At 40.4% G+C, this 25792-nt stretch overlaps 1 protein-coding gene across 2 annotated transcripts; it reads right to left on the bottom strand.

Annotated features, from left to right (window-relative positions):
• Positions 1 to 355: 355 nt before the first annotated feature.
• Gtf2e1 (general transcription factor IIE subunit 1) lies at positions 356 to 25757 on the bottom strand. Of its 2 annotated transcripts, none has more exons than XM_013114588.3 (5): positions 25609 to 25757; positions 21273 to 21747; positions 9674 to 9875; positions 3401 to 3642; positions 356 to 2246 (listed from the first exon to the last, which is right to left on the bottom strand). In XM_013114588.3, the coding sequence occupies exons 2-5, from the start codon at positions 21718 to 21720 to the stop codon at positions 1822 to 1824; spliced, it is 1317 nt and encodes a 438-aa protein (XP_012970042.1). In that variant the 5' UTR covers positions 21721 to 21747; positions 25609 to 25757; the 3' UTR covers positions 356 to 1821. The 2 variants fall into 2 exon arrangements, with proteins under 2 accessions (XP_012970042.1, XP_012970043.1); XM_013114589.3 differs by lacking the exon at positions 25609 to 25757 and adding an exon at positions 25433 to 25584.
• Between the last annotated feature and the right edge of the window lie 35 nt (positions 25758 to 25792).

The raw sequence follows: 25792 nt of genomic DNA, 5'->3' as shown, positions 1-25792 counted from the left end.
TGTTATTCCAATATTTCTACATATAATCCATTATCTGTGTGCTACTTTCCAAAATGGGAATCTCTTCTATTGTAAAACACACTGAGATTAGTGCAAATCCCATCCCCAGTATTTTCACTCACACACTATCCCCGATTCATGTTTGTTCCAAATGGTCAGCCAAATAAAATAGCTAAGAGTTTCTTGAAAACAGTAGGAGAAAATAAAAATCCTTTTATATGAAACACAGTATGAATAGACAACTTTTTTTCCTAATGCCTTCTTATGAACAACCGTGTATTTTCCTTGAAAAATTTAGTTCCTGATTAATACGCATTTAGTGAGTATGATCATCTCTCTAGTCTAATTCAAACACTGCTTTAATGAGTGCCTTTATTAATACATTTTTCCACAATAGAAAAGCACACTCATACACATAATTATATAAAATGCAACAAAGAACATAGTTTAAACATTAACATCTTTCTAGAACCATGAAAGTTAAAAAAAAACAAAATTTAAAAGTTGAGTAGTTCATGTATTTAAGATAAATACATAAAAGGTATTTTAAGGCAATTCATCACCAAAAAAAAAAAAAAAAGAGAGAGAGAGAGAATTTAGCTCGCATCCAATTGCACCTATGATATACGGCCAGTGAGAAGTCTCTAACATCTTTAAATGGGAAAAGTGTTCATTTTAGTTATGTTCCAAGATGTTAGAACCAGAAATTCACAAATTTTAAACAATAATAAGTAAACCATCAATATTCAGTCATTCAACAAGCAGGTAAATGAATAATCACAAGGCTCAGATACTCTAAAATGTTCTTCACTTCACACATACACTACAAAATAATAATTAAAAGTCACAATGCAAGGGAAAACACTATAAAATGTAATCGTTGTAGACCTTTTATGAAAGTCCTTTATTTTCAAAGTTCTGCCTTCAGGAATAACACCATGCCACATGACTGTACCTCGAGGTCACAGTGCTCAACAACACAATGGAGGCGCTGGAATACAACGTCTGACAAGACTCATAGGAGAGACAGGCTTGATGACAGCTAGCGAGGGAGAGTGGAGCAGCCAACAACCGTCTACTGCTTTCTACTGGAACAGCTCCTTAGTTAAGAACACTGGCAAAAGGCCTGCCGAGCAGGAGGGAAGTGGGACCAGGCTCAGCTTTACACAGATTTCCAAATCACACTGGGGCAGTTCTAAGGCACTGTCCCCCGCTCTCAGTTCTTCAGTCCTGGACAGACTCCTTACCCTTGTGTGCACGCACTCTCCTGACTTCTTCATGAAGGTACGCCTAGCCTGCGCTGAGATCTGTACCCCCGGACATATGTGTGTGCTCTCCTCTAATTTCTCTCTTACTCCTTTTACAGGGTGACCCCAAACTCAATTTGGAGGAAAGATGAAGTGTTTGGGGCTCCCCTAACCAGCGATCCGCTTCTTGGTACACTGCTTTGGTTGGCAGGACTACAAAGAATTGTTTCAAATGCCTGACCAGAAAACAGTTATAATAGGAGAAGTTTATCCTAGTAGATAGACAGGAACATTTTAATCAGAGTGAGAAAAACGTCTTAAAAATGAAGGAAAAAATTAGGTAAGGAATTACAGAAAAATACTAATACTTCAGTAATAAGAGGAGAGGGAATACTTATAGCCCATCTACCCTTCTTGGGAGTTTCTGACATTAAAAAAAAAAATCAAATTTTCTCTCCTATTATGCTTTTGTACTAGATTAATAGGTGCTTTACATCAAGAGGGCAGGAAGCCACTTCAGCACCTGGTGGGAAGTTCTCTCTGAAATGAACTAACAGGAGAGAGCAGAGAAAACTCACTCAAAGAGGTCCTCAAACATGCGTTGACCCATGGCTATGTATGCTTCCTTCTCCTCTGGTGTCATCTGGGCTACCAGCTCTGGCCGTTGGCTAACTTCACTATAGGAGAACGGACAGCCGGCCACCATAACAATGGGATCATCTGCTACTTCCTCAAACTCATCATCTTCTTCATCCTCATCCCGGTGATGGGTAGCCACAGCTGCTGGCCGGGGTGGGGAGTCATCATCCGACTCACTGGTCTCACTCTCCGAATCACTGCCATTGGCAGCAGATACTGGAGCAGCTGCTCCCACTGAGCCAGCTGTGGCAGAAGAAGTCTTTTTCTCATGAATAAGTAGAGCTCGCATGACCTCCTCGTTGTCATCAGGCCCTGCACGGGCTTCCTCGCGCCCCTGAAATGTGTCCATATCGATGCCACCTGAAAGTTAAAACCCAGAAAGTCACGAGCATTCATTTGTAACTAATGAAAAACAGACTTTGATGTGTTATGTTTAAATTGATAAATAAAAACACAGATGACACTGGCTCCATTTTCTGAGTTGTTCTGCAGAATATCTAAAATGTTTCTTAAAAACTAAAGCTTAAGCAGCACAATGACTAAGTACATGGAATTTATAGGTTTATGTAAGATAAACATGAATGTGAATTCTCCCTTTGCCCCACAAAAGCTGTCCTATTTTAAGCACATTTTTCAATTTCTAAATTTTAGGAGGGTGACAAAAAGGTGTGTCTTCTAAGACTCTGGGTAAGAACTGTGGGATAATGCCAAGATAGGACCAAGTACACTAGCTGGTACAACAGAATGAGAGCATGGCCCCTTCACCATGCTCGAGTAAAAGCCAGAGGCCTTACAATGGCCTATAAAGTACTGTCTCCTCTTGGCCACCTACCTCTTACCCACCCTCCCGCCCTTACCCACTCCATTCCAGCTACAGCTGGTATTCCCTGTAAACACAAGGTACACACTCTCTCAGGGTATTTGCACTGTCTGTTTGCCCTGGTAGGTTCCTTCCCTAACTTTTCTACATCCTTCACGTCTTTACTCGACGGCTACTTCTTCACGGCTCTGTTCCTCCCCACAGCACTCACTTTCCAACACAGTGACTTAGGCTTACTGGCCCTGTCACTCACTTTCTAAGGATAAGGATGTAGATTCTGCCACTATGAAATTTTATCTTTCTTATTCACTGTGACTCATGCACTGGGACAATACCTGGCACTGAGTAAGAATTTACTGGATGGATAAACAAAGGGTAGTTTCATTTTCCTGAAGCAAACTACACACACTTTAAACTCATTATAAAAAGGTACATGTAGTACCCATATGTACGTACAAGCAAAACACTAATACACATAAAAATAAATCTTTCAAGAACAGATTTAAAAGCCTATTTGTTACTTAGACTAATCTGAAAGACAGTACAATACGCTGGCTGCTTTTAATGCTTATTGCTCAATTTCATACCATGAATTTTCAATAAAACCAAGAATTACCCAGGCATTCTCTTCCAAGCTGGTTCAATTTTCCACCAAGTCTATGACATAGCCATCTTACTGACTTCTTATTCTTACCTTCCTTCATCTCTTCAGAACTATATGCCCCTTGGACGGTGCTCTCTCTCAACCAAATGGGCCTCTCTTTGGCAGATTTCCCCTCCAGCGAGGTGCGATGAACACCATCTTGGTCATCCATATTAATGACAACATTCTGGGTATACAAGTCCTCATAAGAGGGGCCTTTGCTGGTCCATGCTTCCCGGTGGTGCCCACCTGCCAGACCAGCAGCTCCAGTAGTAGCTGCTGCTCGGTCCTTGCTGTAGAAAAAGATTAGAGAGGAACAAGAAGAAAAATTAAAGTCTGGGCATTGAACACAGGCCTTCCTTGCCTGCCAGAACACTATAGGCCTGATTTTTCCTTCTTTCTCCAATTACTAGGCTTCCCCATTTCTATGAGCTAAGTCAAGTTTTCCTTCTTCCCTCTGCTTCCTATTTTCCCTGCTTCAGAGTTTTCAATCTTGATCTTACCAGTTTGTCTCTAATGTGCCTGTGTAGGTTTCACCCCACAACTGATCATGTTTCCTGAACTCCTGCTCAGGCCATACCTTTTGTGCTGGTTTCCCAGTGCCCACAGGTACTCTAGAACTTCTCTCACAGCCCTCTGATTCATTTCCCTGCATTCCATTATCCTTTTGGAAACCAGCTCATCTTAAATCTAACAAAGATTTCATTAATCTTCTTCCCTCTAAACCACTAGGACCACTGTCCTTGTCCTGCTCACTAAGCTGGTCTCTCTTTCTTAATGTGACCACTTCACAGTTCCTGGGGCTGCCTGTGTTCAAGAATCTGGCTGGCTGGCTACTTGTCCCTTAGAACACAGTGCTTCTGACCGTTCTCTAGAGACAGTCTCGGGCTTATTCAGCCCTCCTGCCTGCTTCTGGTTCCTACACTCCTGAAACCAAGCAACAAGCTTGTTCCGGTTATTTAATGCATGCTTTTCAGCTACTGCCTTGACATCCTTTCATTATCCCACCAGCACCCAGGGATACTCTGTGCCATTCCTGCCTACAGCTTTTCTCCCTGGCAGTCTACCTGGTCTTACTACTTTCCTTTAACTCCTCCTTATTGTCTCCTTGGTCCTACTTTGGATCTGATCAAAAATATATTCTATCTTTACATCTTGCTTTTTTTTGATGTCTCATGCTACAATTGCAAGCACTTGACTTCCCTCTACCTTCTGTTCCTTTCTGTATTCAAATTATGTTACTTTTTGCATTGTTTATCACTTGTCTCTACTTGGCCATATCTGTCGATAGACAGAGATTCTATCTTCCTATATGTGAAGCTGCCATTACTGTAATCTAACTTTTTACTTCAGTGTATCTTGGCTTTTTACATTTTTTTCTCCCTTAGCACTCACTTTCCTTTCATTTTCTCGTTCTGATCCATTTTTGTTTTTGTGCTTATGCTACATGCTGAGTTCTCCCTGCTCATCTCACTGTTTCCCCAAATCCTATCAATGCTGTCGGTCCTCGGCCATCATCTTCATCCTGCTATACTCAGCTTGCCTCTTCTATGTGTCTCAAAATGTTACCCTCCATAGTTACCTAACTCCAGTCAGGAGAGAGAAGAAAGGCACACTGTTCTAGTGAGGACCTGTATTTACTTTTCATTGGTGTTATCTGTCTTTACCAAGACTTTCTGACACTGTCTCTCTTTATACATAATCCTGAACCCAGCCTCATAGGTTTAACTTTGAAGAAAGAAAGGCAGAAGGAAAGACAGAAAAGGAGGGAAGGAAGGAAGGAAGGAAGGAAGGAAGGGAGGGAGGAAGGGAGGGAGGGAGGGAGGGAGGGAGGGAGGGAGGGAGGACGGAAGGAAGGAAGGAAGGAAGGGAATGAATGAAGACTATCCTTAAAATCTTATTTTATTTGGGGCATCAACTAAATGACAGTAAATGTTTCTGTCTCACCAGTGAGCTAACTTATTGAGTTAAACATGAACCTGCCTGTGATGTGGATGTAATGTTTCCCCACTAATCATGGCTCCTTGATTTTTATTTATCAATTTTATTTAAATGCTAATGGCTAGTTACTCCAAAGAACTCAGAACTTCCCCAGCCAAAGTAAAGCTTAGCTGGTCTCAGTACCAATCATACAATTTCATCACCCTTATCAGATATTGGTTTAAAATAAATATACAAAGTAATTCTAGCCAGTAAGACATTGGGGAACAGATAAGGTAAAGGGTGTTTCCGGAATGTTTCTGTGGTCATATTTCAGAAGGTGTTTTCTGGAATATTGTAGTCATATTTTAGAATACGACACAAGGAACAGATGCCATCATCTCTGCATTTGGATATTTTCATCTGCAGGTATAGTCAAGACACAGATGGCCACCTTAGGGCAGATCCCCTCATAGTTCTAAGAGGACAATGCAACGAGGAAAACCAGAGATGGAAAAAGAAATCTGGACGTTCAGTATGTACCTGAGCTATGAACTGTACGAGGTGGTCATGGAGACAAATGATCACAGGCAAATGCACCTTAACTGACACATGGTGTTAGGTGTTAGTCCACAATAACCAATAAAGTTACAGAATTTGCCATACAACTGTAAAGAAATGCAATTAACTCAGGACTTACTATTTAACAGTAATGGAGGGAATAAAAAAATTAGAAGCTCCACTAGAAAAAAACTATGCTGAGGGAGACAACCCAGACTCAAAAAACAAACATAGTATATATTCATTCTTATGTGAATATTAACTGCTAGATCTTTGATAAGCAGTTAGACACAGAGTAAGGGACTGAAGAGTGGAGAGTGTGATCTCCCTAGGAAGAGGAAACAGAATAAATAGTAACGGATGGACGGGGTGGTGTGGGTGGACTGAAAAGGGAAGCTCAAATTGGAAGGGCAGGGGAAGAAGAGGTAAACAAGAAATACAGAGGGACAACTAAAACTAAGAGCCATTTGAGGGGTTGTATGGAAACCTAATACAGTAGAAGCCTGCCCCCTACTCCTCTTTCTCCTTTTTGTTTTTTGGGACTGGGTTTCTCTGTGTAGCCCTGGGGTGTCCTATAACTCACTCTGTAGACCAGGCTAGCCTAAACTCACAGAGATCCGCCTGCCTCTGCTTTCTGAGTGCTGAGATTAAAGGTGGACATCATCATGCCTGGCAGTTTCTTAAAATATATACATATATGAAAGAAGTCTAAATGGAGTCCCCAAATAATAGGGGAGACAAAGCCCCAACTAGACATCTCTCACCACCAAATGAAGCCTTCATTGTTTGAAATGGGTTACATCTAATTGAGATGTTAGTCAAAGGTGTTCCATGGAACCCCCTAAAAAACTCAGGCTATGGCCAAGGTCATTGGTTGCTCTTCACAAACTGATAGTAAGACCCTATTGCTGAAGACAACCTTATATAACTCACTGAACACGGAGAAGTCAAACTGGTGCTTATCTAGAGCTTTGATCATTATTGACTAGTACTGATGGTACTGGAAGGTACTCTATAGGCGGATAGTAATGAATTAACCAGACCCAGTAGAATAATTGACGGTGTTTTATTGGTAGAAGAACTTACACAGAAAATGGCAAGTGACTGTCGCAGCATTCCTGCTTCAAGGACGCAGCCCTGCTTCCTCGATGCTCTCCAAGAGCCCCCATCCTTTCCCTTTAACTGGTACATCCACACATGTAACCACGCCCAAAAGGCATGGTCACTGCTACAGGTGCGAAATATATTGCTACAGTACTCTGTACACTACCAGAGTAGAAAGGTAAACAATAACCCAGCTACAAACACTGGAATCTACAATAGTGACCTGCCTGCAAGATATACTGGGGCCATGGTGGCACATAAGTTGTGAAAGCAACCAACCACTATCTGATTAGATTTAAGGCCCACCCCATGAGATGGAACAAATGACCAGCACTGCCCTGGTGGTCAAGGATGAGATTGGATAGGCCATGGATCTAGAGGAAAACCAAATACGACTTTATTGCTAAAGGACCATAGCAATAAAATGACTCTTAATGCCATTTTGCTATAGTCATAGATAAAGGTCTTGCTCAGCCATCACCAGAGAAGCTTCTTCCTACAGTAGATGGGAACTAGTATAGAGACCCACAATTGGACAGAGAGTGAGAGATCTTGGAACACTCAGTCCTAGATGAGTTGGGTTATTTTTATTAAATCCCTCCCCTCGGTGATCGGGGAATTCTGCAGAAGATGACGCAGAAAAACTGTAAGAGTCAATGAGGATGAAAGACATCAAGGAAACAGACCTTCTAGACACAGTACTGACACACATATAAACTCACAGAGACTGTGGCAGCATGCACAGGGCCTGCACAGGTCCAAGCCAGATGGGATCCCAGTGCCGAGAGAAGTAGACACATGCCCCCATCTTTAACCCAGAAGCTACCTCCAATTGATAATCACTCTTGGAATCTCACTGAGTATATAAACCACACCTAAGAGCAGGCAGGCCCCGTGCCCAGCAGTAGATGGCCAACACAAAATGAACTCAATAGCATTTTTGGAGGGTGTTTTGTCTGATAATGCTTTCTCTGGGCTCCCACACACACTTTCTCTTTGTTTATACATTATAGTTTCTAATTTTGTTTAATGAATTTTCTATGCATGTGAATGTGTGTCTCAGCATCTGTATGTATGTCTTGTGCCTTTTCTTTGTCTCTTTTTTATGTTTGTTTTGTCTGGTTTGTCTGTATTTTATCATATCTTCTTATTACTATTATTGTTATTAGATGCTTATGTTTTCTAATGAGAAAAAGAAACACTGTGGATATGTGTGAGTGCGGATGTGGGAAGGATTTAGGAGAATTGAAGGAGGGGAAACCAGAATCAGAATATACTGTATGAACGGAATCTATTTTCAATGAAAAATAAAGATGAAACAGAAGTTCCAGGACCCCACACAAATACAATCAAAATTGTGAGCTCTAGAGTCAGGAGCAGGCTGGTGGTTATGAATTCACCTTGGTATCGGAAAGAAGGAAAGAAAGACAGAGCAGAACAAGAGAACACTCCCTGACACGAGTTCTCACTTAGGCATCTCAAGAAGTAATATAGTAACTCCTACGAGATGACTCACAGGTTAAAGGTACTTGCTGCTCTTGCAGAAAATCTGGGTTCACTTCCAAGCACCCACAGGGTGCTCACAACTATCTGTAATTCAGTTCTAGAGAATCTGACACCTTCTTCCGGCCTCTGCGGGCACCAGACACAGATGTAGTACATTCAGACTGCAGGCAAAGCATTCACACACATAAACTAAAAGTAATTAAACCTTCTAAAATATAGTGACTTTTTTATGGCACAGTAGAACTAAGCCTACCTGGCAAGTCAAACCTACAACACACTGAAAAAAAAGAGGAAGAAGCCATTATTAGCAGTATTATCTCATGGGTAACACTGTACTTTCAGAAAATTGCATTAAAACTGAGTAACACAAGAATCATGTGTTTAAAATGTTTCAGAAGAATAAAACAAAATGCTACATGTTCTGACTCATACATAAACCCTAGCTTTCAATGTTTATGTATGTGTGCATATGTTTATATATGAGTGGAATAGAGAAAGAACAAAAGGAGGAAGGAGGTTTTGAAGGGGGAGGGGTGTGTGTCTTGGGTATGAGAAAATAGGATACATGTGACATCAAATCTGAAGAGGACAGGGGACTGTGTGGGATGCAATGGTGTGAGTGGGAGCTGAGAGTGGAGGTAGGAGCATGGGAGTGACATCAAGGAAGATCAACAAAAACAAAGTATATATGCAATGGCTGCCACAAAACATACATGCTGAAGAAAAGCAAGCAAGAACCATAGGAAAATGCCGTGTTCCTGAAAGAATTTGAGCCTTTAAAAGTTGACTACAAGCCAGACAGTGGTGGCACACAGGAGGCAGAAGCAGGTGTATCTCTGAAGCCAGCCTGGTTCCAGGATAGCCAGAGCTACACAGTGAAACTCTGTCTTGAAGAACCAAAAAAAATTAAGAAGAAAAAAATGACTAGAAAAATTCAAACATTCCCAAGAGGCACAACTAATTTTAAGATTAGCTACCAGGCTGAGTGCTTCAGGTCCAATCAGGAGTGGTTAAGGTGAACCCTGCCTACCTAAAAGATTTCTGCCACAGGCCTACCCTCTACTACATTCCAGACCAACAAATCTGATTATAGGCACAAGTTAGTAAGACAAGTGTGGCAGAACTCATAAGCTCTGTGACATCTTGTCTTTAGCCTCTAGAGTATTCACTCTAACTCTCCAAAATTAAAACCAAAGCAAGTTGTAAAAGATAAAGGCACAGACTTTCACTCACCTCTGCTTCAGGGCTGGGATTTCTGTGGGTTCAGGTTCAAGTATTTCATAGGCCAAGTTTACATCCTCTGTCTCTCGAAGCAATGCATAAATGGGCTCAATTTGTTCATTAAATCTTGCCAAAAGTGTGCGAGCATCTTTTTTGGGCATTGCTGACTCATCTTCTTCTACCTCTGTGTGGCAAAAGGTGCAGCGGAAAGTTCCTACCGAAAACACCAAGTCTTAGGTCAGAAGAGGGAAATCTTCCAGGTAGACCTTAACTACACACCTCCACCAATGTTTTAGTAAAACTTCCACACACCAAAAGTCAGGAGAACTGTATAATGGTTATCTATGTACCTACCATCTAGATTCTATAATTTTCTGTCATATTTACCACAGTTCTGTCCATCTTCATATACTCTCATCGTTTTATGCATTTCAAATTTTCATCCTTTGCAGTTTTTGAAAAATCACAACATTTTTATTACATTTATGTTTACTTTAACTTATAGCTAATTATTTACAGCTTAATGCTGAATTTGTACCCTTTTCCAAAAGCTTTCTTCATATATTATACATTTGGATTATTGTTTTAGAAAAGGCCAAATAAATACCTAAAACTAAAAGCTTTTGGTGGTCTTAGGTATTGTCAAAGAGCCATTTCTTTTACTTTTGGGGGGATTTATTTTTTAATTGTGTATGCACACATACACGTGTATGTGCAGGTGTCTGCCAGACCAGAAGACGGTAATGGATCCCTGAAGCTTAAGTTACAGGAGGTTGTGAGCTGCCTGATGAAGATGCTGAAAACCAAACTCTGACACTGAACCACCAATGAGCCACCTCTTTAAGGACTATTGTTTCATGTGTATAAACCATTTATACTTAAGCAAATGTATTCAAATCAATCTCAAAAAAAATTCAAGGAATTTATTTTTGTTTTCATATCCCTTACATCAACATAGAACTGCAGTGATTTCAAAATGCCCGGCATTTTTCACCACTGCTATACTGTACTAAGTGTGGCCTCCACTGGAGCTTACAATGGCCTTTATAAGTATGTTCCTCCATCTCTAGGCTCTCCCCTGCCCCCAGTCCCAGTTCCTTTACCACCCTAGTTACTACCCTCTCCTCCTGGTCTAAAGTCTATTTGATAGCTTAGTCTCTCACACCTGCAAAATAATATCAAGACACTGTAAACTTTGGTCCCAAAACATTATAATCCAGTCACAAACACCTGACTAAAATTACTTTATTTATACTAGTTTACTATACCATCATCATTTTTATGAACTTTACTAGGCATTATGAAGATGCAAATCAGCTTTTCCAAAATCAGAAAGGATGGTGGTCTATGAGAGAAGGACCATGTAAATTCAGCACATACTAAGAATGGTGGTGGAATATTCACAAAGAACCTGTCACCAGTAAGCTTAAAGTTTAAGAGAGAAGCAACTTATGTGGAGATCAAAATGATCAAGGGGCAATGCAAGAGTAAATTAAACTCACCAGTGTTTTAGCAGAGTCCAAAGAAGATATGTGACTTCTAGCTGAGGCCACAAGAAGGCTTATGAGAAAGAAGGCCATGAGAAAGCTACACTTTTCTGAGGTAGGATTTAGAAGATAAAAGCTTATTCCAGAGGCCGAGGAAACCTGGGGAAGGAGACAGGATGCCCCAGATCATCATCAGTAGGTAGTAAAGTAAGCTGAAGTTTTAGTCTGGTAGGAATGTAGTTATCAAAGAGAATGGTGACACCTGGCACTCACAAGACACCCAGGATCCTCACACGAGTGCTCTGAACATTAAGCTTCACTCTGGCTCTATCCTTTAGGGACTGGAAGGTTTGGAAAGAACACAGGGAATCAAAACTAATATTTCTAAAATGCTGATCTGCTCTAGTAACAGTAATATCCAAGCTGTATCCAAGTACCTACTGATCCAGTAGGTCTGGAGTAGGGAACAAGAACATGAATTTCAAAGTTCCACAAAGAATTCTGTCATTAATGACAACTCTTCGTGTGACTAAACCACTCTGTACTAAGCCGTACAGACAGACTGTCAAATACAGGAGAAGAAATTGGAATTGAAAACCCAGTGCCCATTCTATCTTTCCAACATAAAAGACAAAAATAAATCAAATAAACAGGGCAAAAATACTTAAGCCAATCCATGTTAGAGAGAACATGGAAAGCAGATCTTACAATGCGGAACCAGAGAGAAAATGACAATGCGGACAAAGTTTGACAATGATGGGACCGACAAGAAAAAGGAGTTATCTATTTCCACAAACTATAAAAGAAGAAAGCTGCTTATAAATATTCTCATGTATTTATTAGAGGCAAGTCTGTAAAATAATATTGGCTGCATAATGTGAATAAAGGCTTAGAGATACTAAGTTTACTGGATTACATCTTGGATTCAAAACACAAATCTATCTGCTTCAAAAGACTAAACTCACTGCACCACCAGAATTACACACCCCTTCTCAAACTCATTATCTCTGCCAGCTCTAATCTCACAAACTTTCCCATGTAAGTCCTCTTCTTAAGAAGGAACAGAAAAAGGAAGAAACTGTATCAAAGAATTTAACAAGCATTACGTGCACATCACCTGGCTGGCATTTACTTAGCTGACCGTTAACCTATTATGTTTGCCAGAAGGTCTAGTTGCAAATAGGCATTTGAAAGTAGGGAGAAAAAGATACTTTAACAAATAGGCATCTCAGAATGACTTTAGGCCATCTATTTGATAGTTCAGTAATGTCCTAGCTCTGTGTAATGAAGGCATGTCACACTTCAAAGAAAATGGGAAGGGAAGACAGACTTCTATACCATTTTAACTGTCCAAATATAAGAAAAGAACAAAACTGAATTCAGAGTGGAGAAGGTGAGAGATAAGAACTTAGAACAAAGGGGTAAAAGAAAATCAGCCAAAAAGGTCAACAAAAGTCAGGAAGCAGAAGAGAACTGAAGTGGGGAGTTTCCTCCTCCGTTTGACAATGGAGTGCTTGGGACACTCATAATCAAGAACAGGAGCAGCAAGGGCAAATGGTTACACTCTGGGGTAGAGGTGGAAAGAGTCAAATCCCCAGACAATCAACTGCTGAGGAGAGCATTCCTCTCTCCTCCAATTGCAGACAATCAGTGCCTCGCTGTCAAAGATCTATTTGTGGCGTCCATCAGACTGCAATAGCATTTAGCCATTTTTCTTTCACTTTTAAATTTTAAAACTTAAAAAAAAATTAAATTTTAAAAAGTTACAAAGAGTAAATTTAAAAATCAAAATAGGTCCAACTACTTTGATAAAGAGCACTGCTGCAGTGTGTCACGATGCAGCCCACATCCTCAAGGCTGGACAGGGAGGGAGGGAGATCACATGACTGCTGCACAGAGGCCTCAACCAAAAACAGGAGGTCTGATGTCCCCACGGCTTTTCCACATTATGCTTTCCTAAATCCAGCCAATCCTATTCTGAGCTATCTTCCTGACATTCATGTTCTGCTGGCAGGCAGTCAGGATAAAATAAATAAGTAAGTAACATCAAATACAGATAAGTATTATGAAAAAGGGAAAGGAAGGAAGGTAGAGAAGAAACAGTGGGGGATAGGAGATACTGCTGCAATTCTTCTTCCAGGAATCAAGGGAGTCATCTCTGATACAGCAACATTATGAGTAGACACTTCAAAGAAGGGGAGGAAGCCCCATGGATTTGGGCACTGAGGATGGCTCTTGGGAAAAGGTAAGGAAAGGCATCCCTGATGCTTACAAGATACAAATCAGATGGCTGCTGTGAATGTGGGACAGGGCAAAATAGTCCCAAACCTGAAAGACCTTATGAACAATAACAGACGACCTCAGTACAGAGGCTTGGTAGAACTCTGAAGGGACAACAGTCACATTTAGGAGTGGCTGACTACTACCTACTTCTTCAAAGCACTTACCATTCCTTTGTTACAAGCTTTAAGAGTTCATTGAGGGGAATACATATATCAAAAATATTAAATCAAAAACTGAAATATCAAAAAGTCACCTTTTATTCTGTCCAATTTTCAAACTACTTTCCTAACACAAATGGCTTCAGCTTAATTGAATATAGGAAAATAGATGAAAAAAATTACTGTTATCTAACACATGTGACAGTAAGTTATATATCTCATAATTAGTGTACCTATCATAAAAATAAATTAATTCATCCCTTAACAATTCATTGTACAGCACTACAAAAATAAATGTGTACATAAAAAGCCAAAATAAGGTAGGTTTAACATTTTTTGAAACTGAGAAGATCTTAAATGTACTGATGATATACAAAATACAATCCCTACCCCCAAACTAAATTTATCAAGGAAGCTGGCTTTTGTCTTCCCACAAATGGACATTTAGCTAGTCTAACCATCAATTATTCCTAGACTCTGGAACTCATCATAAAGAGGGGGAAATGTAGCATGCCTGGGGGAAGAAGGGGAAAAATGATGTGAACTACACTACTTAGATAACTACTAAAGCTTGCGATACGTTTTTCTAAATTAGACTTCAATAAAATTTGTCTCAAAATACAGTGAGCAAGTAGGAAGGCTGAGGTTTTGACATATTTGAAAGACAATAATCAAATGAATATTATGCCAGAATCAAAACCAAAAAGCAACTCTTCACATGTAAGTTAGTTCTTATATCAGCATCAACATACAAAATAAATTCTAAAAATAGAGCTCTCTAGGATGGAGAGATGGCTCAGTGGTTAAGAGCACTGGTTACTCTTCCAGAGGTCCTGAGTTCAATTCCCATCGGATTCCCTCTTCTGGCATGTGAGTATATATGTAGAGCACTCATATATAAAATATAAATTTTTTTAAAAGTAGAGCTCTCAAACTGTTAAGATCAAAAGCCAGGCATGGTTACAAATGACTTAAATCTCAGCTCTAAGAGGCTGAGACTGGGCTGGTCTACATAGCAAGTTCCAGGCCAGGCAAGGCTACATAGTGAGTCCAGTCTCAAAACAAGCAAACAATTTGAGGGCTAGAGCCATGGTTCAGAGGCTAAGAGCAGTTGCTGCTCTGGCAGAGGCTGAGTTTGTTGCCAGCTTCCACCCCACTGGGTGGCTTAAAACCCCCATTACTCCAACTCCAGGGTCGTTGATACCCCATTCCACAGATACTGCACTCATGTGCATATAACACGCCCCCCACACACAAACATATACACACATAATTAAAAATAAATCATTTTAAAAGTAGCAGAATTTTAAGATAAAAAATCTAAAGGTTTTGGATTTCTACAATTTGTGTGCGTGCTTATGTATGTATGTGTGTATGTGTTTATGTGTGCATGTGTATGCGCAAGTGCACAAGCCCACATTTACACCCATGGGAGAAAGGGTCAATGGATAGTCTTCTCTATCACTGCCTTATTCCCTTGAGGCACTCTCACGGAACCCAAAGTTTGCTGTTTTGGCCAGGCTGGATAGCCTGTGAGTTCCCTGAATCTTCCTTCACCCTGCAATGCTGGGCAGGGTTACAGACATGCATGACCTCAGACTTAAGTAGCTTTCCAACATAACTTTCTAATTAATATATCCTGCCCATGATTTCTTTGTGTGTGTGTGTGTGTGTGTGTGTGTGTGTGTGTGTGTGTGTGTGTGTGTGTGTGTGTGTGTGTTTCGATTCAGGGTTTCTCTGTATTATTTTAGAGGCCCTCCTGGAACTCGCTTTGTAGACCATGCTGGCCTTGAACTCACAGAGATCCGCCTGCCTCTGCCTCCCGAGTGCTGGGATTAAAGGCGTGCGCCCCTGCACATGATTTCTAAGACTGGGAACTCAGCAACTGAGCAAACAATCCTAGATTTCTTCTGAGTTTGTGCTATGGGCATTTCAGGAACTGCAAACACTGCTTTCAAGACATCTCCTGCTCTAAACAGTAAGAGATAAAGACAGGAAAAAGTAACTTGTCTTAACCAGGTAGACATTAACAGAGTTGATGGTTCACAACGCCGGACTCTAGTTTAGATGTCAAGTTTACCTGAATATTCTAAATTACTCCTAACTCATCTACAGAGGAGGTCTATCCCCATTGTTGGCTGAGACAGAATCTCACTAGTTTAGGCTAGCCTTGAACTAGTAGCAATCATCCTAGTGAACCACTATACTCAATTACTGTTGGCTACTTTTGAGTTATTTAAAGATTCTACTTAGTACTGAACACTTCTTTGCACTAATCCTAAAATTGGTTATATCTTTTCCAGGGAGTCAGAGAAAATAAGCTAAATCCCCATGAAGACTCCCACACACCTCCCTGATATTCTGTGGAAGAGCATCCTAGCAACCTTTACATCCCTAGAATTGTGACATTACTCTGTAAATCTTCCAAATTCAACAGTACAACAAAGGCATGTGGGCATGGCACCCATACTTATATCATTTGATGACTTAACTACATCATCTCTAAATGCCAATTTTAAGTTTTTATTAAATAAATGTATCCCTTTAAGAATTTCTAATTACACCTATCTCAAAGTTAATTTAAAATGAGTTTCTGTGCTCTCCAGGTTATCCGTAATAAAGGCTCCCAAGGTATTTCTAATTCCAACATTTGAAAATTTTATTTCACTTACAATAAAACCATTGTGCCACAGAAGCATTTATAGAAGCCACAGAACTACATTCTTCTGGCAATATTTGTATTACTGAGAAAATTTTTAGCAAGAATAAAATGGAATATATACAAAGCAATACAAAGCATCTTATTTGCAACAGAGGGCAAAAAACAAAGTGCTCATGCTATGGCAGGGAAAACCAGACCTATTAACTATATTTTCAATACTATAAAAAGAGTTTGGTACATTAAGAAAGCAAGAGAAAAAATATTCTAGGCTACAATTATAAATATAGGTAAAATATAAAAAGGCCGGTGGTTTGGGTGATATCTTTTTTTCCTTCTTGAAAATTTTCTCTGAAATTACGGGTGCATATTTTTAATTTAAAAAATGGAAAACATAAAGCTATTTCCATTCCATCTAACCCTACATTTAAAAAGAGAATAACACATGTTGCTAAGCTTAACTCAAAAGTGCCATTAACTACATGTGGCTGAGAGTGTTAAGATAGAAATACTAAGTCTATTTACATTGTTAGAAAGCTTGCTAAATCTAAACTATGCACTCAGGAACCACAAGAGGCTATTCTGCTGATCTGTGGGATTTCATATCATGTCTGTTTTAATTATATAACCTCCCATATTTCTGGAATTGAAACAGCTATTTTTGTCTGATTAAACTTCTGAAGCCCAGAACTGGTGGGCAAAAACTACCAGGCTTGTCCAACCTGCATCCCACTAGCCATATGCTACCTATGAATTCAGTCCAATAAAAAAATCACAAACTTACTTAAAACATCTTTTTTTCTTTTTGCAACTGCATTGCAGTTCTCAAACATAACTGTGTGGATGACCAAGTTGTGTTGCTTGTTAATTGCTGGTCACATTGAAAACTACTCCAAATGGGGGGGTAAAAAAGGATCTACATATACCAAACATTTACAGTTGGACCCAGGAAGACCAAAGGTAAAGCATGAATGGGAAATATGGAGAAAGTTCACAAACGTGTAGGAAAAGGAGAGAAGGATAAGGAAAAACTATACTAGAGTAGGAGATCACTGGCCCATACATGAATTCACAGTAAAGTAATCCTTACTCATTGGATACAGAATTCCCCATGCTCCTGGTGACTTCATCTAGGAGTTACTTTCTTTTGCTCACTGGTAAAGAGCTGCCCATACATTTGAGTTAGGAACATTTTACCAAAAGTATCCAAGTATGGAAGGCTCCAAATCCAATTACTGAATGTTCCATGATGGCTAAAATAACCACAGTTCAACCTAGAATTGCTGAGGAAGACATAGAAAGGGAAGCTCTAGCACCCAGAGGGTAGAGGCAGAAGGATCAGGAATCAGGTCATCTGGAGCTACATAGCAAGTTCAAGGCCAGTCTGGGCTACCTGCGTCCCTCTCTCAAACCTAACCAACCAAACAAAAGAAGCCCTTCAGTCATCTCCATCATTAGACCAGAGACACCACTAATCTTCAGTATCAATAATACTGAGGAGTGCAGAACTGAGGTTACAATGAAATCTACTGTGCACAAATTTAAAAGGTGCATAAATATTATCAGAGTGAGGGCCCTGCACCCCTGACTCATGTATATTTACTTCCCGTTTTCTCCATAATGAAGGTAGGAGAGATAAAAACTATAGAAAACAAGAAGGAAGCAAAGGAGGTGGGCGACCCCACAGGGGTTTCTAAAGAGGATATACAGATAAAGGAAAAATATCAAGGTATTAGAAGTTAAAGAATTCACACACACTTATTACCTCTGAATTAATACATAGAATCAACCAATCAGCACATTTTGTTCTTCTGTAAAGCCCAATAAAAAGTCACATTACTATCAGGTGGCAAGTACAATCAAGAACAAGAGTCCTTGATTGATTACAGATTTTAAGTTATGCTAAGTCAGGTTGTACCATGAGCAAAAACCCACCAACTGAGCTTTGGTACAAGGGTTTGAGAGTGCTCTCCTCTGGGTGACATGAAGGGTTAAGTGGCTTTCTTGCTCTCTCATACCCCTTCTTCCTACATTCATGTTAACTACCGACCTCATACTGAAAATACAGTCTTTGTTCAGACTAGCTACAAAACACTCAACTCTAGTTTTCTTTCAGAAAAATCTTTTCACGCCTTTATCCTACATCAGCTCATTCACACTAATAAGTGTAGCTATACTCATAAATCAAGACAACTTTTCCAAAGTCTATCTGTGGATTATACTAGTTTCAATCACACTAATCATGAGTGAAATTCAAAGAGCAGCATGAATCAATAACCACAATGATTTTTTAGAAAGTTTCATAAAATGAAATAAGACTCAAATGATGAATAAATGTAGAAGCATATTACTACAGATTATCTTTCTGAGGAACTAGATAACACCTTTCACTGCCGTCCAACACGATAAGGAGTCCACTGTCATATCAACAACAACAACAAAACCCAAAAACCAGAACCCCAAGGTCCTATAAGAAACCTAGTTGAGTAAACCTAGTTGGCAAACATCCCAAGACCTAGCTAGCCTATTTATGACGAGCTCCAGGTAAATTCTAGAAATTCCTCTGGTATACCCAAACCATGCTTACACCCAAGATAGTTAATAAGATTTTCTTAAGGTCAAGATCTCACAGCCAAGCTTTGTACCTTACACCTATAGTACCAGGGTTAGGGGGAATGAAGTAGGATTATCAAGAGTTCAAGGCCAGGCTGAGTGACATACTGAGCTCCTCCTAGTCATCTTTGACTAGAGTACAGACTCAGTCTTGAAAAAACAAAAAATAAAAAACAAATAAGAGTTCCCAGTTATGTCTCCTACAGGCTCAAGTATTGATACTTGACTTCCTGCTGATTGCATTATCTGGGGAGGGTAACTTTAAGAGTGGACCCTTACCAGAAGAAGCATGTCACTGGGACCAGACTTGGAGAGTTTATAACATCAGTCCACTTACAGTTAGCTCCCTGTTTCCTTCATGTAAATAAAAACATAATATCTTATAGCCTTGCTGCTCCAACCGCCTGCCACCACGCCTTCACCATCATAGACTCTCCCTCTGGAACTATAAACCAAGATAAACTCTTTCTTCCATAAGTCAGTTTTGGGCATGCTGCTTTATCACAGCAACAAAAAGCAAACAATATACTAGGCAAGGTGGTGAGGGTCTATGATGCCAGCACTCAGGAGACAAGGCAAAAGGATCAACAGGAGTTCGAGGTCAACATAGTGAGTTCCAGCCTGAGCATACAGGGAGATCTTTTCTCAAAAAACAAATGATAATCAAAACAAAAAACCCTTTCCTAGATAAAATAAACCCACTGCAAGGTAACAAGACAAAACTGGTCCAAGTATTTGACAAAAATTGTCTCATGCCTAGTTTAACTTACAAATAACCAATTAACCCAGCACTTTAATGGTTCTCACATTAATGTCAGATATACTATATTTCTGGATAATTTGGAAAACATGGTTCATAAATGCAAATTCTTAAAAGTATAGTATCTGATAAACGAGGCAAATCATATATAGTTAACAACTGTCTTCCATAAATTGATCTAAATTGATCCATTTATTAAATTTAAAAAAGGTTCCCCTTTTACTTGATCTGGCTAATTCTCATTTAATCTCTTAAATCTCAGCTATTCTTCTCTCTAGAGACCTCCTGCAAATGTAGATCACATGTCCTAGTTACACATTCTTGATGGCACAATACACATCCACTAGCAAAGCATTTAAGTATATAGTGTCATATGTGCAGGGATTCTGGCCAGCCCAGGCCTGGCAAACAAGGCTCTGGCAGGCCTTGCCCTTCTCCACCATTCCCTTTGCCTTGCTAAAAACCATTAGATTACATTCTTAAAGCTAGCCACCGAAGTCTATTCCCTTATTTGCTACTTCCTCCTCCCGAGGCTGACGACCAAAGTCCAGCTATCAAAAGCCCCCTTTGAGCCAGGTGGTGGTGGAGCACGCCTTTGGTCCCAGCACTCGGGAGGCAGAGGCAGGCGGATCTCTGTGAGTTTGAGACCAGACTGGTCTACAAGAGCTAGTTCCAGGACAGCCTCCAAAGCCACAGAGGAACCCTGTCTCAAAAAACAATACAAAACAAAAACACCCCCTTTGGCTCACCTAATTAGCATGCCCAACTGGGTTTCCATCTTTACCTTTATAAACTGCTACTTTCCTGTGTGCCACATCTGTCTGTCTCCTCTCTATCCAAAGGCAGTCCGTCCTTAGTCACTCCAGGACAAACTGCCCTGCCTCACCCCCTTTCCCCTGGTTCCCTATCTCCTTCACTGCTGCATCCTAGCCCATTCTAACAGAGATCTCCCCTTTTCTCCTCTTAGAAATTACACCTGCAAGGTCATTTGTTGCTGTTTTGTGCCTGAGTCAGAGAGCAGCCACTGTAACTTTTCTTTCCTACTTAATAAAGATCTCTCCGTGAAAACAGGTGTTTGGGTGTGGTTTGTACCTAATCTGGGGTCAGAGAGGGTCCCTGTTGTGCAGGGGTCTCCTTCAATATGCTTATAACCCTGTCTGCCAGGGATGGGCATAAATAGACACTAAAATAACTTGCTGAAGAATGAGGTCACAAGTCAAGTCAGAGCAGCCTCAGAGTAGTATAGAATCAACCCTGAGATTAGGCTGCAGTGGTGAACAAGGGGAGACAGCAATCAGGGGGAAAAGAGTTTTCCCTATGAAGGAAAAAGACAATGCAAAAACTTCTCAAAGCTGTATGTCAGCCTGTCAAGACAGCAGGGCTTATGCTGATTCACACTCATCTATTTACTCCTACAAAGCCTATGATTGGCTTACAACTTAGAACATTTTTTAAAAAAATGAGTACACAGAAAAAAAAAAAAAACAATCCTTCATAGTTGTACCCAGCCACTTGGGTTTTAGTTAACTTCAGATTTAGTTCAGACAAATTATGTGTTTACTGACCAATGTGCTAACCACTAGGCCCACGTAGGTTACGGAGAATAATACACATCTTACTTTACTTGATTCATAAACTGAGTAAGTCTCACCTGTCATAGGGTCAAACAGCTGATTAGCTTCTAGGTCAGTGAAAGTACTGCAACAGACAGGACATTTGAAGGAAGCCCGGTTGGTGGAATTTCTCTCATCCGTTTCAATCCTCCTTCTCATGTGGTCCAGTTTGTATTTTACTACATTAACAAGAGTGCGATAATTGATGAAGTAGTAGTTATGGCGCGTGGTTTTCCCATCTGCAGCAGTCTCTACCCTCATTCTGCATTTGATGAACTTGTCTCCCTTTAAATTATTCAAAACAGATCGAAGTTGCTTCCGATCAAACTTGAGCAGCTCCAGCATGTCCTCTTCCTTTACACAGGGGTTGCGGATCAAGATGTCCAAGGCCAAGACGTGCTCAATGCCGTAAAAGCCCCGGATTACATACTTGGCTAACCGCTTCAATGCTGCTGGAACCTCGGTGAGGACATCTGGGTCTGCCATCTTCAACAGCAAGCTTCAACTTCAACTCTAAGGATGGAGGTGGGGATTAGTAGGCATGAGGACATAATAATCATTTTAATCTACAACCACCTCTTACTGGGAGCTATCATTATTCTTAAAGTGCCACAAAAGCATTCAGACATTGTTTTAAAAGATTTCTAACACTTAAGTACTTGATAGAAAGCCAGGATTTTCTTCTATAGTACACAAAAGATCACACCTAAGAAGCCTGACATAATCCTTAAATAGTTACTTTTATGATCAACAGTGTGCTGGATTCCAAAAAACTATTATTTCTGACAATGATATATTATATCAACTCTACTTTATTTCACAAAAAGAAACAAAAAACCCTGAGAGTGTTCCCTGTTCTTAATGGCATGCTGAGAGAGTCCTAGCAATTACCCTAGACTTCATTTCTTTTCAGTAAAACTTTCCTTCGAAGATTCAAGAATGTGTTACACAGTCACTTTCACAATGAAATCACAAAACAAAAACAATAAACATATAAGTAACTGATAGGTGGGATGACAAAATTAAGGACTGTCATGGCTGAAGGAAATTAATGCTAAGATCCAAAGCACTTTACCAACTTTGAAAGTTTAAACTGCTTTTAAGTAAATACCTTCTAGATCTTAAAAAATGAAGGGAGAGGGTAAAAGATACCCTTTAATACTCAGTCCCTTGAAGAACAAAGCAGATGCAGACAGTCTCTACCTTCTAGGCCACAGCCCAGAGCTGTCCTCTCTGACATGCATGTGACAGCACTTGGGCTGTGGACCCATGTCAGAGGCTGCATTTTGGTTGCTGTATGCACCAAATCAAAGCCTTACACAGCTCAAGCCACACTTGACTCTCAGAAGGAAAATGGGGTGCTGTGACTAATGAAAATGTTAAGTGGTACCTAAGAGGACTTATTAACTATGGTTACTTCCACATAACTTTAATATGACCAAACTGAATCTAGTCAGCTATCCCTGGTATGATATAGAAAAAATTTTAATAGACATCCTGCTGAACTATTTCTATGAGCATATTGTTATTGTTTTCAACTGAACCTTTAATTTGAACTCTGAAGTAACCAATCCTATCAGATGTGATGCTTCTTTCTGTAAGAAATAATATCTGCTAATATCTGCAATACTATACTATAAAGTAACCAATATGCACACTTTTATGGGACATATCTATAATAAAGGAAAAATTAAAAAGTTACCATATATATTTTAAACCACAGTACTCAGGCATAAATGTACACACGTGCAGATAACAAAGTAGCACCTGGACCCACCAGGTCCAAACCTGCAGTCTTTATGTCACCCTAGATGTTTAAGAATGTCTGGATTCATTATCAAATCAGATTCACAGCAGAGTATCAGAAACATTTTGATCTCCTTCTCAATTTTGTCTACACAGCATACTTAAAACCGTATTTTGCGTTTTGTTTTATAAGCCCGGTAGCTGACAGAATAGAACATATGGCTTCAGAAACATCCAAAAGACCAAAGGCCAGACGAATGTCAGCATGGCCTAGCATTTTCTGTATCGCCTTCCATTACTTTATTCTCCTCTGTTCCCGCCCTCATACACTCCAAGATTCAGACCATGGATCTCAACTCTAACTGCAAAGCAGAATCATATGGACAGTATTTTAGGCATACTAAGTAACCCTGAGCCCCACTCCCAGGGGCTTTGTTTCAGCTGATATAGAAGGGTCAGATTAGGAATACCTCTAATTTTGAAATTCCTTTAGATTACTCTAATGTACGACAAAGTTCCTGCTAATCGATCCAATCTGCCCATGGCTATTTGTATCCTGCAAATGAACATCCTGTATGGAGAAGTCCCTGTACTACTTGCTGTCCAGCCTGTTTCCTTTGTCTGATATACCTCCGGGGGTCTTGAAGATCAGTGCAAAGGAGTGACATCAAGACTTTTCTAGTCAATAGTTTCAGCTTGAAAATCCCAGATCAATTTCTTAGTGTTGGTCACAGAAAATCCACAGCCTTGGTTTCTTCACATATGAAATTAAAGTGCCTTTCTCACACAGTTAATGTATGAATTAAATCATATAATTAACATAACATGCTCTGCTTCTGGGCTGGTATATGAGTTCAACTCGACTATTGATGCATTCAGAACAAAATCTCCCATCTAACTGATTCATACGCCAGTGAGCTGATGATATGAAGTGATACTATGGTTATATCAGGAGCTGTAGTAATAAAACCTAAACTTAGGAAGAAAGAGAAGAATTGCAAGGACAAGATAACTGAAATTTATTACAGAAACAAAATCAAAAGGACCCAACAATATACTAGGGGGGAGAAAAATCCTAAGTAGCTGTTTAGAGGCACTGGAAGGAGAGAAAGTGCATGAGAAATAGCTAACATTCCTTCCAGAAGCCTGTCTTTGATGAAATACCATGCTATTATTCCTTTGAAGACACACAAAGTAGCAGAACTAATGAAACTGGAGCTCAGGAGGGCTACCTAGTTTAAAAATCCCAAATTTTAAATCCCCCTTCCTGACCATGGCCTTCGACCTCTTAGCGCCCAGTCAGGAGGAATCAAGATTACTCAATCTCTAGGTGTAAGCTACTTAGGCCAAGTTCTGAAACTGGAAGCCCAAACGGAATGTTTTGGACATTTTATGAACCAGTTGTCAACATTTAAAAATCTTGAGTGCATATAAATTTCATCATCCCACTCCTTTTGAAAATTAGAAGTAAGTGAAAAGTGAGCCCATATTCCTACATCTGCTAGTTTCTCTAGCAGCTGACACTTAAGAAGACAACTTCTCGGGTCTATGGTGCTTTCTTGGTGTAATAGCTACTGGTTTTCATCTTCTTCCTCTCTTCACTGTAAGCGGGCCTCTCCCAACTTCACCCTATAGCCTAATTGTACAAACATTTAAGGACTACTGTGCCCCTGGTGTGGAGCTGGGAGAAACAAAGTCGAAATCACTCTGCTTTTGCCATAGTTAGCCTCTTGTCCACACACCATTTCCCTTGGCCCTCAAAGCTAAGCCCAAACCTTTCTCCTGATATCCTTAGGCTTTGGGTGATGTGCCCTGACCTCCCCAAATTCCCAACAGTAGCATCTAATGCTCTCCTCCACATTGCCTCAGAATTTGTCCAGTTTCTAACTGCATCTCTAAGACCAGAAACTTCACCTTGTTCACCAACGCTAGCACCTAGCATAAACAGTATAAGCTACTCAAGTACTTAAATCAAACTTTCAATACATCTTCTGGACACGCGTTCTGCCAGCTTCCACAGACTTAATTCACTTGTTCCACACCTGCATCCACAATCATGACAGCTATAAACCATCCTTTTCCCTTTAAACTTGTAACCGCTTTATGCAAGGAGTTACGAAATTAAATGTGATTTTTTTTTAATAAAGACTACGTTGGATGAAGAGTGGAGGATAAAAGAACAAAGTAGATGCAGGACGCCCAGACTATTTCAAAGTACTACTTTCCGAGTTCCAGGAGAACGTGGATTTTACACCGCCTCTACTCTTTTTCTGTTATGTATTTCACGAACTCTCCATCCCTTCGTACTGTAAGGGGCCCACGACAGAGGAAGCTCCGGACCCAGGCGCCCTCCACCAGCTGTGCCCGGGAGTGTCCAGACCCCGAGACCCCGCAGTCCCTCAGCGCCCAGGGGGCTCCCGGACCACTGTCGACGCCGCCGAGCCCGTCCTACCCGAGGTCGCACATGGGCCGCTCCCGGGTAATGGTTCTTTGGAAGACTAAGAAGAGGACCAAGGCAAGAGGGTGGTCGAGGAGAGGGGACTAGAGAAGGCGGGGGTGGACAGGAGAAACCATGAAATACCACGCCAGTTCAGAAACCGGGAACAAGGATCAGGGAATAAGGTTTACCCAAGCGGATGCTCGAACACTCCCACTACAGCCGCCCTCAGCACATCAACTACCGGCTTCAGCCAGCCCACGCCACTGGCGACACAAGGACAAACGCCTAATTCCTGCGACCAGTTTGGAAACCACCCGTTAATCCGCACGGCGAAGCTTTCAATCAAACCTGACATGCTCTGACCGACCAATG

This window comes from Mesocricetus auratus, unplaced genomic scaffold (assembly GCF_017639785.1).
Source record: "Mesocricetus auratus isolate SY011 unplaced genomic scaffold, BCM_Maur_2.0 Super-Scaffold_100008, whole genome shotgun sequence".
NCBI classification, from domain to species: Eukaryota; Metazoa; Chordata; class Mammalia; order Rodentia; family Cricetidae; genus Mesocricetus; species Mesocricetus auratus.
The sequence above is the reverse complement of the archived record's forward strand: the minus strand, read 5'-3'. Positions and strand labels throughout refer to the sequence as shown.

Excerpts from the sequence above, each read along its gene's own strand:
- Gtf2e1 (XM_013114588.3), bottom strand. The coding sequence starts at position 21,720 with ATGGCAGACCCAGATGTCCTCACCGAGGTTCCAGCAGCATTGAAGCGG. Across the intron at positions 9,876-21,272 it reads GCTGTTTGACCCTATGACAG|GAACTTTCCGCTGCACCTTT; the intron begins GTGAGACTTACT and ends TGTTTTCGGTAG. Across the intron at positions 2,247-3,400 it reads TTCTGAAGAGATGAAGGAAG|GTGGCATCGATATGGACACA; the intron begins GTAAGAATAAGA and ends TTTAACTTTCAG.